Source organism: Chiloscyllium plagiosum, unplaced genomic scaffold (genome assembly GCF_037043375.1).
Source record: "Chiloscyllium plagiosum isolate Xiang-an unplaced genomic scaffold, Cpla_swu_hap1 HiC_scaffold_13, whole genome shotgun sequence".
NCBI classification, from domain to species: domain Eukaryota; kingdom Metazoa; phylum Chordata; class Chondrichthyes; order Orectolobiformes; family Hemiscylliidae; genus Chiloscyllium; species Chiloscyllium plagiosum.
In genome coordinates, this window is record NW_028270151.1 from 59,687,444 (window position 1) to 59,702,031 (window position 14,588).

The window sequence follows — 14,588 nt, forward strand, 5'->3', positions numbered from 1 at the left end:
GGATGCGGAGGTGCCGGTGTTGGATTGGGGTGGCCAAAGTTAAAAATCACACAACACCAGGTTGTAGTCCAACAAGTTTATTTGAAAATACAAGCTTTCAAAGCATTGCTCCTTCGTCAGGTAGCTGATGATGAGGCACTGCTCTGAAAGCTTGTGCTTGCAAATAAACCTGGTGTTGTGTGATTTTTAACTTTGTCCTGACAGGAAGCGGGGTGTGAGGATGCATAGCCCTGGCAACTGTGGGAGTTGGTGAGTTTGTATTGAATATAGGTAGCCAGCCTGTCCGCAGAAATGGATACATGTTGAGGAAGGTAGGAGTCGGAGATGGACATAGGGAAGGTGTGAACAGGATAAACATTGGAATTGATACATTTTCAAATTCCAAAGCAGCGAGGGAAACAGCACCCATGATGTATTCTATTTGCCGGAGAAAGAGTATGGGAAGGGACCCGACGAGGATTGGACTAGGAATTTTCCATGAACTCCAGAAAGAGACAGGCAGAAATAGAACCATGCGGGTACTCCTTTGACCTTTTGAACACAGTGCATCTATCTTTCAAGTCGAACACCAGTGGCTCCTGGCTCAGAATGTAATTTATACCCATTGCAGTTAAATCTCTCCTCGATCTTTGCGCTCAACAGCCTCGGCAGCATTCCTACTCAGCTCCGTTTCCTTGTATTCAAAATGCACTGGCTTTGTTCCAGCGCTTCATGCTCTCTGCTTCCTGCCGATTCAATAGCAGCACTTTCTCTGTCCACCCCCTCTCTTTGTACGGTTCCAATTGTCCTCACTGGAAGAGGAGTTCAACTTCCTTCCCGCCACCCGCTTTTAAAGATTAAAAAAACACCGAAGGCTTGTCCACTACATGGAGAGAGATGGTTGCAGACTGCTCTGTTGAAGAAATGCAAGCCAGGTCAGTGAGGAATTAGCTTTAGAGAGAATTCAAGCTAAGTCCCATGTGCTTATGTGTGTATTGCGCTCATCGTTAAAAAAAACAGTTGAATAGAGTATAGTTGTTTACAATTACATCAGCATGTGCCAGGTCACAGTAAAATGCTTAGAAATGCCTCAGAAAGGTGGCTGTTTTAGGGACTGCCGAGGTTATTATTTCTCTTTGTTTGGGTAAGTTCCTGTTTCCATTGTTATTGTTTTGGTAACTCAACGTGGTGTGTCTTAGACACTGTCCTTGGCGCCATGTTTTTCGAACAAAGACTTGTTTTTAATCCTGCAATCAGTGGTCGTAATTAGCAAAAAAAGCACGCTTAAAATAACTCGGGTCTACGCTGCGACGAGAGCAGAGGACTTTATCAGCAAAAAGACGTGTTCGGTTTCCCCCAGGAACTCCTTTGCTGAATGCAATGAGCTCGGAAGCTCACCTGGAGGACAGGTGACGAGCCTCTATTTACAGTGTAATGTGCATTAGAGACTGGTGCTGAGCTGAGGGTGGGCAGTGCCCTTCCTGAAGCTGGCAGAGAGTGCAGGTATACACATAGCCACAAGTGGAGAAATGGAACTAAATCGCTTGGAATCCTGACAATGACAATTCACAGCTACAGTTTGGAAGGCGCTGTAAATATTTCATATTCTCTCTCTGCAAGTGTTTCTCACTGTTACTGCTATTAAATGCAGTCGCTTAATTATTCTGTTCAGAATCGCTGATTTCCGCTAAACTAAAGAAACGATCTCCGGCTGTGACACCTATGTGCATGGCTGGTTGCCAATAGTTCACCATAGAACTATATTTTAAAATTAGCTTCCAGATTGGAAACCTGACGTGCCCGTACCTGAATAATTCCCAGAACGCTGCAGCTGAGCTGCTTTTGTAATGTTGAAAACGATCGTGAATGATGGAAAGACATACTGCTGTCGGTCTGTATTTGCAAGCAAGGTACAACAAGTACGCATAGTTCAGTAGAAAACCATAGGGCCGTCACAGGTCAAGAAGTATCCGAGAATGAGCCGAGCTGCAGCATTTATCCCCATGGTTCTCGAGTTTCCATGCTCGAATTAGTTCGGCCGCATTTCGAATACTGTGTACAGTTCTGGGCGCCACATTACCAAAAGGATGTGGACGCTTTGGAGAGGGTGCAGAGAAGGTTTACGGGGATGTTGCCTGGTATGGAAGGTGCTAGCTATGAAGAGAGATTGAGTAGGTTAGGTTTGTTTTCACTAGAAAAAAGATTGTGGGGGGGGGGGGGGGGGGGGCTGACTGAGGTTTACAAAATCATGAAGGGTATAATAGACAGGGTAGATAGAGACAAGTTCTTTCCCCGGGTGAAGGATTCAATAACGAGAGGTCATGCTTTTAAAGTGAGAGGTGGAAAGTTTAAGGGGGATACACGCGGTAAGTACTTCACCCAGAGGGTGGTGGGTATTTGGAACGCATTGCCAGCAGAGGTGGTAGAGGCAGGCACGGTAGATTCATTTAAGATGCGTCTGGACAGATGCATGAGTAGGTGGGGAGCAGAGGGATACAGATGCTTAGGAATTGACCGACAGGTTTAGACAATACATTTAGATTGGCTCAGGCGTGGAGGGCCGAAGGGCCTGTTCCTGGGCTATAAATTTTCTTTGTTCTTTGAATTGCTTTTACTGAACAGTGGATTCATCACTTTGCTATGAAGGTTGCTGCATTTTAGTTGTGGAAGTTATAAGAAGCAACGACACAGCTTCTAATAACAACAAACAAGAATCCTTACATAACAGACTGGCTTTAAAAAATCTGAAAAAAACTTCCATTGAAGCTAGTGGTGAGCATTTAAGGGTAGGCACCATGATGTATCCCTTTTGTTCAGCTTCATATAATAGGCAAATTCAAAGCACAGCAAGAGCCAAATCAAATAGTTTGCTGGGATATAATACCTGGGCAATGTAATACAGAATGAAAGTGCAATGCGATTGCATAATATCATGGTTGGGTTTCCTGTAGAAACATATAAAAAGGATTCAGTGAGAGTTGCTGGATGACACCTAGTTTAAAAATCCAGAATTACAAGAAAGACATACTGAACTAGAAATAAAAACCAAAATTGATGGTGAAACTCAGCAGGTTTGGCATCATCTGTGGAGAGAAGGCAGAGTTCACGTTTTGTGTTTGGTGACTCTTCATCAGAACTGACTGCAGTTAGGAAAAACTGGTGTGGGCAGGGAAAAGGGGGGGGGGGCAGGCAGATAGGTGGAATGGAACAAAAACAGAAATTGCTGGGAAAACTCAGTAGGTCTGGCAGCATCTGTGGGAAGAAAACAGAGTCAATGTTTTGGTTCCAGGTGGATATGGAGCTCAGAGGGAGAGAGATATGAAAGGGGAGGTAAATGAAGGGATTATGGACAGGACAGAAGAGAAGCTGAAATATGAGAACTGAGGGTAGCAGACAATGGATAGTCCCTGCTGAAAGCAAACAATGTGATAATAGGCCTGAGAGTGGGTGCAAATGGGTTAGGTATGCTAAAAGCAGCCCATATCATAACAGGACTGGGTGTGGAGGTGGAGTAAGAACATGGAAGGATGCAATCAGACTGTAAAGTCATTGAACTCAGTGCTGAGTCCCAAAGGATGTAGGGTCCCCAAGCAGAAAACAACTTGTTATTCTTCAAACTTGTGTTGAGCTTCACTGGAACACTGCAGCTGGTCTTCAACAGAAATGTTCATGTGGGAGCACGGTGGTGTGTTGAAGTGGCAGGCAAATGGAAGCTTGGGGTCATTTCTGTAGAGTAAACATAGGTCTGCATTTTCATAGAATCCCTACAGTGTGGAAGCAGGCCCTTAGACCCAACAAGTCCACACTGATCCTCAAAGAGTATCCCACCCATACCCCTACCCTATTACTCAACATTTACCCCAAACTAACACATCCCTGAACATTAGCACAGCCAATTCACCTAACCTGCACCTTTTTGGATTGTGGGAGGAAACTGGAGCACCCAAAGGAAACCCACACAGACACAGGGAGAATATGATAACTCCACACACACAGTCGCTTAAGGCTGGAACCAAACCTGGGTCCCTGGCGTTGTGAGGCAGCAATGCTAGCCACTAAGCTACCATGTTCCCCAATGTAGAGGAGACCATATTGTGAGCAGCAAATACTGAAGATTAGATTGAGTAAATTACACGTAAATTGCTGCTTCATCTGGAAGGTGTCTGGGGCCTTGGATAGTGGGGGGGGGGGGGGGGGGGAAGTAGGTAAATGGGCAGGTATTATACCTTCTGCCAGTGTATGGGAAGGTGCCATGGAGGTGTGAGGCAATGTTGGGAATGGAGGAGGAATGGACCAGCATGTACTGGAGGGAACAGTCCCTGCAGATTGCTGACAAGGGAGGGGTGGGGAATATGTGGCTGATCGTGGCATTGCATTGGAGGTGACAGAAATGGCAGCTTACCATCCTTTTGATGAAGAGAATGGTGGGGTCATAAGAGAGCACCATGGAAACACTATCACTGTTGTGGGAGGGAAGAGAGGGGTGAGGGCAGAAGTGCAGGAAATGGGTCGAACATGGCTAAGGGCTCTGTTGACCTTGATGGTTGGGAATCCTTGGTTAAGGAAAAGGGTGGATATTCCTGAGGACCTCCATCCCAGTTGAACATAGCATCATCAGAACAGATATGATGGTGACGGAGAAACTGGGAGAATGGGACAGTGTCTTTACAGGAAGTGAGATTTGAGGATATATAGTCGAGGTAACTATGGGAGTCAGTGGGTTTTTAATGAATATTGGTGGCAAGCCTATCCCCAGAAACAGGTACAGAAATGTCAAAGAGGAGAAGGCAGGAATCAGAGATGAGGGCAGGCTGAATTGGAAGCGGAATTGATAGACCTTTCCAGTTTAGAATGAGAGAGCTAGAACCTCTTTCTGTAGAAACATGTAGAAGTCAGGAAGATTAACGTAGTAATTTGGTGACACAGTACTTGAATATGGCTGAAAAGATCAGACAAATTTTGTTGAAGCTTTTCCTCTTGCATTCACTGGCAAAACCAGCAAGGAGAAGCATGGTAAAGGGAAAACAACATTTATACGTCAGAGAGGAGAGTTCTGAGTTGAGAGTGTGGTGCTGGAAAAGCACAGCAGATCAGGCATCATCTGAGAAGCAGGAGAATTGATGTTTTGGGCATAAGCCCTTTATCAGGAAACAGGAAAAGACCTGCTGTGCTTTTTTTCCAGCACCACTTTCTCAACTCTGATCTCCAGCATCTGCAATCCTCAAACAGAGGAGAGTTCTGTTTGATTAACAAGTTAATTCTGATTGGTAGAGGCATTGTCACGAAGCATTCTCCTGTCTCTTTGACCAATTATTTTGTTACATGTCCAATACCTCCATTGGTTTCAATGTTTAAATAAGTATGCTTCCACTAAATGCCTTTTTCTATTGAAGGTACTCTCTATATGCAAGTTGTAGTTGAGGACAATTAATTCTGGGCTCATGTTTGAGAGAACCTATTAGCTGAAACTAGTTTGTGACTATTGGTCACTTTGTGAATGTTTAGCTGTAACAGATGAAGTTGCTTCCTCTGCTTGTGGGAAGAATTCATGCCAGAATAAGTTGGCAATGGATTCTGTTTTCAGCTCCTCACAGGATGAAAACGTGTACACATTTCTTGCAGAACATCTGCTGCAACTGACATAACAGAATCAGGGAAACCAGCGTTTCTGAAAGTACTGTTGCATCAGTGTCTGGATCATAGATGTGATGTGCTAGATGGAAGAAATATTAGTTCAGCAGCATTTAGGTGACCCCTACGGTGGCTTGGCAATGTAACCCTTAACTAAACTGATCAAGGCCTGAAAGACATGGCTATAAGATGATAAAGGTTGAGGGGGGGATGTATAAGATTAGGAGGGGGTATGGACAAGGTGAATAGAAGGCAGCTCTTCCCCTCAGTTGAAGTGTCAATAACAAGGGGCTATAATCTTAATGAGAAAGGAGGATTTAAAGGGGATTTGAGGAAAAACCTGAGGGTGGTGGGTGTCTGGTATGCACTGCCTTGGAAGGTAGTTGAGGAGGGAAAGCTTTAAAAAGTACTTTGATGAGCTTTAAAAAGTACTTTCACATCTGGCAGAGATTTTCCTGCACATCGACCAACCTCATCTACTGTGTCTGTTACTCTCAATGTGGTCTCCTCTGCAAGAGGGAGATAGGACATCAACTCGCGGAACATTTCAGGGAACATCTCTGGGATATATGCACCAAACATCCCCACTGCCTAGTGGTCGACTATTTCAACTCCCCCACCCATTCTCCCAAGTACATGCAAGTCCTGGGCCTCCTCCATCGCCAAATACTAGCCACCCAACTACTGGAGGAAGAACGTCTCATCTTCCATGTGGGGACCCTCGGCACACACAACATCAACATCGACTTCACCAGTGTCCTCATCTCCCCACCCACCTCATCCCAGATCCAACCCTCTAACTCGGCACCCTCCTGTTGACTTGACCTACGTGTCCATCTTCCTTCCCACCTATCCACTCCAGCCTCCCCGTCAACCTATCATTATGATCCTCCACCTGCATCCACCTATCACCTTCACAGCTACCTTCCCCCAGACCCAGCTCCTTTCCCCTATTTATATCTCAGCCTCCTTACCTCCTCTATATTCCTGATGAAGGACTTATGCCCAAAATGTCAACTCTCCTGCTCCTCAGATTCTCCCTGACCTGCTGTGCTTTTCCAGTGCCACACGTTTTGACTCTGACTCTCCAGTATCTGCAGTCCTCACTCTCCTCATGTTACAGACAGACTTGTCCATGAAGGTATTGATATATGAAAGACTACACCAGTGTTCTCCAAACCTTCTGTCATCCTGACCCTAAATCAAAGCATATCATGATCCCTCAGTAATAACCTGCAATCTTCAATTGTACCAACATTAGAGAATTCCCCACTACTAATATCCTAGTGTAATGTCAAGAGCAGTGCAGTCACCGCAAACTGTGGCTCAACTGTTGACTTCATAAAGTCTTCACACCACCTGAACGTTGCAAGTTAGGATTTTGATGGAACACTGACAGCTTGTCTCAACACTTAGAAAGCTTTCCAAGATCCTGGACAGTCACTTGAACTGTGTTGTATATGCCCTAAAAACTTAACAAGGATATTCTAACAGCTCCGGCCTTTCCCATTAGTATGTACCATTGAAGAGAATAAGGACAACAATGTAGTGGGAATGTTATCAATTATCTTACAACAAGGGCACCATGTCCACAGGGGTCAGGCTGGGGGGACAGTCAAAAGGTCGGGGGAGGGGGTGGGGTGATCTGTTGAGGATTGTAGGTTTAATAGTTATTCAAGTGTCAGATCAATTTTTGAGTCTTCTTTCTCTGGGGTGCCTATTAGCATCAGAACCTTTCAAAATCTCTGACACTAATTTAGAGTTGGGAGTATCTCAAGGGCTTCCAGGTGCCAATTAATTGCGAATGAGAAGTTTCAACTTCCCAGGCAATTCCCACAGAGTCAGTTGTGTCAGAACCTTCCCATGGTCCTAACATACAACTCCAGCAATGACTGTCTTCATCAATGTCAAGCATTTGTCGGAGATTCTATGATATTGCTCCCGCATTGGAAACCACACTCAATGGAAGAGTAAGTTGGAGAATAAACCTGTTATGTTGCTGACCTGTTACTCTTGTGTCACTCCCTGTGAGACATTGAGCCAGTATGCCACAGAAATAGGCCATTCACCTCATTGAGTCTGTCTAGCTTTCTGCAGAGCAAACCAGTCACACCCATTTCTTCAATATCTCCCATTACCTTGTGAGGTTTGAGTGTGGCTGCCCACTAGTAAAGTGGATTTGAAGACTCACTCGAGTGGTTTGCGCATCTGAAGTCATTCTGCTGAGTACTCTCCTCAACTGTGCCTATCTTGTGGAAGAGGTTGATTTGTTGCGAATTGGTAAGTGAGAAAAGCCGAAGATTTGACTTGATGTTCACTGCTGTGGGAAATTCTGCTGCCCCCAGCATCCAACAGTCAAATTTAAGCTTCTGCTCGAAGTTGCTAACATGACCAAGTCATTAAGCCTGTTTGTTAGCACAGAATTCATAGAACTTGCAACAAAAGGATATGCTCAAAAGCCAAATCCTTGCAAATTCCTGAAATGCAAATTTACAAAGGCCTGTTTTCATTATTTAAAGCCTGGGATTCAAAGTGGTGCTCTAAACACTGAAAAGCAGTGCGATGCAACTCCATTTCTGGCATTTTGCAGAAGTGACCTTTCACCATTCATGAGGCAAATATGTAGAAGATATTTAATATTAGTATGCATCAACATGAAATTTGTTTCAATAATTCATTATGCATGTGGAGAAGGGTTTGGCAGTTTTCCAATCCAATACCATGTCCATTTAAAATCTGAATTACCCAAGTGCACATTAAAGCCTTGAAGTCAAACACTTGTATTTTACTGAATTAAGCAGGGGTTTTTCATCATAAAACATTTTCTAATATCAATCTTCATTTCACTTATTGATGGTACAAGCACCAATTGTTATAAAAACGTTGGTTTTGTTGGTAGCTGCTTCTTATTCATTTGAAACAAAGTTGTAAACTTACTCATAGAAAGACATACTTTTCTGGAAGCCCAGAATGCACAGAAATAAGCCTGTAATTTTGTGATTTTGTGCCACAGAACTTGAAACCAGTTTTATAACAGTGTATGTGCTCAGCTACAATTTTAGTTCTACAAGCTAACAAGCTCATTATTCAACTTCTTGCGTGATGATACATTTTTTCACCTTGAACACTATTTGCATCCCTTCTTATAAATGATATACTCTGAGAAACTTTGGTTTCGAGACATACTGGTCAGTAAGTTGAAGATGTTGGTGGTGGAAAGCAGTTCAGTTTTCTTCACCAGCTGTTTTTAATAAAGAATTGGTAAACTATAGACATGGACAGTGTGATTGGAGGTTGGTCCATTATTTAACATGTCGTTAAAGTCAGATCTTTCCAACATCCCACCACGATACTATTCTACCCACCTACCATCTCACCAGCCTACCCACCAACCACTGAAAAACCTGCTATCTTACCACCCTAACCATCTGCCACCCTTCCCACCTCCCCACTTAACTCACCTCATACCATTTTACGTACTTACTTCACTCAACTACACTTATTCATTAGAAGTCATTAAGTAATGTCATGTTAAAATAATTAAACAAAAAAATAATTACACTTAGAATGATTAAATGACAATGACATTACATCTTTAAGAGAACATTTTTAAGAATCTAATCTTTTACCAATAACCATAAATTGGTGTCCTCTCATTACTGACCCTTCTGCCAATGGAATATTTTCTGACCTACTCTTATCAAAATCCTTCAAGATTTTGAACATCCCTTAACCTTCTCTTAAAAGAAATCCTGTTTCTTTCTTCTGCTTTCTGGAATTTTGCATTATTCACAAAGGGCAATGTCCAAAATTAACTGCGTGCTCAGCTAGAGCCTATTCAGTGTTTCTTAAAGGTTTATATTACAACATTAGTGTAATCCGCGTGCTTTCTGTACTTGCTTTGTAAAGCCAAGAAATTGTTATGCCCTTCTTATTAGATTTCTCAATTGTGCTACCTCCTTCAGAGAAGTGTGTATGTGTAACCTCAGGTCAATCTGTTTGTCTCCTCCCTTATAATATGTTTGTAGTATGTTTTGCTTCTCACTATTCTTCCTATTAAAATCTCTTGTGTTAAATTTCAACTATCATGTGTCTATTTATTTCATTCATTTGTATATTTCTTCTTGATGGCTGACTGTACTGTGCTTGGTGTTTTGAATTTTATGTCATATGCAAACTATGAAATTATTCCCTGTAAACCCAAGTCCAGGGTATTATATGTTTGAAATGGTGGTGGTCCCTAGTTTGAACGCCCACATCAGAGAACATGACTGCACACTTGACTAGTTTGAAAAGCAACCATTCATCTCTGCTATTTCTCCTTTAGCCAATCCACTAGTGCCTTTTTACTGCCATTGGCTTCAATTTTTCTACCAAAAAGTTGACACGATATTTTGTCAAATGCCTTCTTGGGTGGCACAGTGGCCTCACAGCACCAGGGACTCGGGTCTGATTCCACCCTTGGGTGACTGTCTGTGTGAAGTTTGCAGATTTACCATAGGTGCTCTGGTTACCTCCCACAGTCCAAAATATGCAGGGTTGGGGGGGAATAGAGAGGGGGTGGGTCTGGGTTGAATGCTGTTTGGAGGGGCAGTTTGGATTCAGTGGGCTGAATGGTCTGCTTCTACACCGTAGGGATTCTATGAAGTCATAAAGTCATAGAGATGTACAGCACGGAAACAGACCCACCGGTCCCACTTGTCCATGTTGACCAGATATCCCAACCCAATCTATCCCACCTGCCAGCACCCAGACCATATCCCTCTAAACCCTTACTATTCATAAAACCATCCAGATGCCTTTTAAATGTTGCAATTGTACCAGCCTCCACCACTTCCCCTGGCAGCCCAATCCACACACACACCACTGTCTGTGTGAAAAAGTTGCCCCTTAGGTCTCTTTTATATCTTTCCCCTCTCACCCTCAACCTCTGCCCTCCAGCTCTGGACTCCCAAACCGCAGGGAAAAGAACTTGACTATTTATCCTATCCATGCCCCTCATGATTTTATAAAACTCGATAAGGTCACCCCTCAGCCTCTGATGCTCCAGGGAAAACAGCTCTAGCCTATTTAACTTCTCCCTCTAGCTCAAATCCTCCAACCCAGGCAACATTCTTGTAAATCTTTTCTGAACCCTTTCAAGTCTCACAACATCTTTCTGATAGGAAGGAGACCAGAACTTCATGCAACATTCCAAAAGTGACCAAACCAATATCCTGTACAGCCGCAACATGACCTCCCAACTCCTGTACTCAATATTAGAGTGGTGCTGGAAATGCACAGTAGGTTAGGCAGCATCAGAGGAACAAGAAAATCGATGTTTTGGGCAGGAGCTCTTCATTAGGAAGGACTCCTGCTCAAAACATCAATTTCCCTGTTCCTCAGATGCTGCCTAACCTACTGTGCATTTCCAGTACCACTCTAATCTTAACTAATCTCTAGCATCTGCAGTCCTCACTTTCATCCTATACTCAATACTCTGACCAATAAAGGAAAGCATACCAAATGCCTTCTTCACTATCCTATCTACCTGCAACTCTACTTTCAAGGAGCTATGAACCTGCACTCCAAGGTCTCTTTGTTCAATAACACTCCCTAAGACCTTACCATGAAGTGTATAAGCCCTGCTAAGATTTGCTTTCCCAAAATGCAGCATCTAGCAATTATGTCAATTAAACTCCATCTGCCACTCCTCAGTCCATTGGCCTATCTGATCAAGATCCTGTTGTAATCTGAGGTACCATTCTTTGCTGTCCACTACACCTCCAATTTTGGTGTCAAGTCTATGTACACAACATGAACCACATACCCTTATGAATTCTGTTACCTCTTTAAGGAGTTAAATCAAGTCATTTAAAACGCCTTTTAACAAATATTGACGTCAGTGCATGAGGATTGGTAAAATATGGCTGAGCCTGACAAGTTTGGCTGTCACTACCTTAAGGATGTAGAATATGATGCACCATTTGGATACACTAACTTCTCTACTTCTGAATGCTGCCAACCATTTAAATACATTCTTTTTTCTTTTTTATCCCTACCTGTTTCTCTACTACCTTTTACAGTGACTTTGACTACATTATGGTTAGTGAAGACACATGCAAAGTACTAAGTTAGTACCTCAGCCTCCATTTGAAGGTGTTCTTTGATATCTGTATGGTTCAGCCTTTCATTTGACTATGCGTTTCATGTGTATCTGCTAAAAGAAGACTTGGGAGTTCTTTTTATATTATCTAATAATCTATTTTCAGAGGTTTCATTTGCATTTTTTATTAACCTTTAAATTCTCCCTGGTACATTCAATTGCAAACATAAAAATGATCTCAGGTCTCCTTTTTTTTTTAATTTTGAGCTCTAATGTCATGCAGGGCTTTTTAGCTTTGGGTGCATTTCTTTTCTAACTTGTGTAAGTGTGATAGTCAAATTATCTCAATTTGCAGGCTTACCATTGCTCATTTGGTTCCGACCTGAAACGTTAACGCCCCTTCCCCTCCGATGCTGCTTGACCTGTTGTGCTTTTTCTAGCTGCACACTTTATCTACTCATTTACTGATCTACCTCCCAAACTTTGATTATAATCCAACTGAATTAAATCCCTTTCAAACTCACTGAAATGAACTCTCTTCCAATTGAAGATTTTCACAGTTGATTTTTCCTTGTCCTTTTTCATAACAATTGTAAAGTTGAATATAGTGATCACCATTTTTCAATTGCTGTTCCTCTGAAACATTGCTACATTTCACTCCTCGTCCTGAATCCGACACAACTTCATTCCTCATTGGTCTGAAGCATCCTGGTCAATAAAAATCTCTTGCACATGTTTTAGAAATTCATTCCTTTCTTTGCCTTTTGCACTATTAAATTCCCAGTGTATATTTAGATAATTTACAACCCCCTTTATCACTTAGTTATTGTCTCTGATATTTGCCTGAAAATTGATTTTTTTGTCTTGATTCCACTATTTGGTCTGCTGCTGTTTAGCAGGTAGTTGATCATTTGTTTATTATTTCTAATCAGCTCATTCCTGTCTTTGATCCCTCAATTACATCATATTTCTCTATGTTGCAACAAGTGTCATTGATGTTCACTGCTAGTTTCTTGCCCACTCTCTTTTCCTTGCCTAACCTTCCTGAATATATTGTCGAGCAGAACACTGAGTTTCCAATTTCTTCTTTTTCAGTCCCTTTTATTTCCATTAAATCACGGTCCTATGTGGCTATCTGTGCCTGAAGCTTACCAGTTGTATTCACCTCACTCTGGACATTTATGTTCATGCACTGCGAACCCATCTTAATTTGCATCATATTTCCCCCTGTCTAATCTTACCAATTTCTGACCGACTTTTTAATCCCATGATGTTTTTCTCTCTCAGACCTTTGTACACCTTTTATTCTCTGTCTGATACATTATCCTGGTGCCCCGCCTGCCTACCAATTGGTTTAGAGCCTTCTGTTTAAGTAACATTCTAAGGAGGCTGGTCCAGATCTTATTGAGTTGTAACCCATTCATCTTGTACAAATCTGTCTTGCAATAGAATTGGCCCTGTACCAAGGAATCCTCAAACAACTCCCATCTATGTAATTTCTCCAACCATGCATTAATCTGGCTTATCTTAATGTTTCTATAATCATGGGCATATGGCATTGATGAAAAAAAGTACAAATATTACTACATTTGAGGTATTACTCTTTAACTTCCTCGCCAGCTCTTAAAATTCTGCTACTGGATCTTAACCAATCTACCAATGCCAATCTATTCAACTCCAAGCTCAGTCTACAAAATGAACTGCGTAACTTAAAGCTCCTTCACAATACCCTCCAAATTCACAATCCCCACCACCTAGTAGGACAAGAGCAGCAGGTGCACCCAAGAACACTACCAGAGGTTCCTTCCAAACCACACACCATCCTGACTTAGAGCTATATTCCCGTTCCTTCCTGGAACTCCATTGCTAACCACACTGTACCTCCACCACAGGGACCATCAGTTTTTCGAGAGCAGTTATGGATGGGCAATAAATGTTGGCCTAGCTGGTGACACCCATATCCATTGAAAGAATGTTTTAACGATTCCTTTTCCCACATTAGCCAGATCATCTGACTGTCCCCTTCCCTAAGTGAAGCATTCTGCTCCCTTTCAGCTGTTCTCTTTATATAGGCATTGCAGAGACAAGACAGAGTGCAAGATTACTGCAGACAGATTGTCTATTTCACTGGGTATCAAATGCCCCACTAAGCTGTGTGCTTTGGTGTAGTTCTTTTTCCCAGAATATGACCGTGATTGCACTGCCCCTCCCTCAGGTGTCAGCACCTTCACCCTTATTCAATATAGAACTGAAAAGTGGTTTGAGAATGCTGTACACCTAAAGATTTCCATTGCCTTTTCACTGTGATGGATAATCATCCACTTCCCAGCCTCTGAACTCTCTCCAACTGGAGGATGACCACCTCCTCGAGTGTGTACTCCAGGAAATCCTCAGCCCCACAGTGCCTCCAGCCAGTTCTCATGCTCAGAAATCTTGAGTTCACATTAAAGTAACTTGAGAGGACTAGCAGTCACTGATTACTTCATTGGTTAAAAAGAACCAAAGCAACCAATTTGCAGGATTTTTGTCTCCACCGCCTTATGTACTTAACGGGTTAATTACCCCTTGTGTGAAGAGGAAATTCCTGTTTTCTGATCTGACTTCGTTTTTTGCGGGTTTGAACTTGTGCCACATGTTCTGCTGTTACAGTTTAATTTGGAACACTTCTCGGATTGACTCATTTTGTACCATTTATCTTGCATGTCTCTTGGAGATCTCAAATCAACTGTGACTTTTCAAAGCTGAAATAGCTGTGATTTTCCAGCCTAGCTCATGACACGGCCTCTCTAATACTTGGAAATAATTGTGACAATAATTCTTTTCATTGTCTTGAAGCTTCTATGTCCTCTTTGAATAGAAATGCAGTAAAAGTATAATCTGATAGAACTGTACA

At 42.4% G+C, this 14,588-nt stretch overlaps 1 protein-coding gene across 1 annotated transcript in view; it reads left to right on the forward strand.

Moving 5' to 3' along the window:
* Positions 1-720: 720 nt before the first annotated feature.
* LOC122555861 (uncharacterized) overlaps positions 721-14,588 on the forward strand; it is an 87,428-nt gene continuing 73,560 nt past the window's right edge. Inside the window, exon 1 of the mRNA XM_043702084.2 lies at positions 721-914. Coding sequence (XP_043558019.2) covers positions 877-914 — 38 coding nt within the window. The 5' untranslated portion in view covers positions 721-876. The remainder of the gene's footprint in view (positions 915-14,588) is intronic.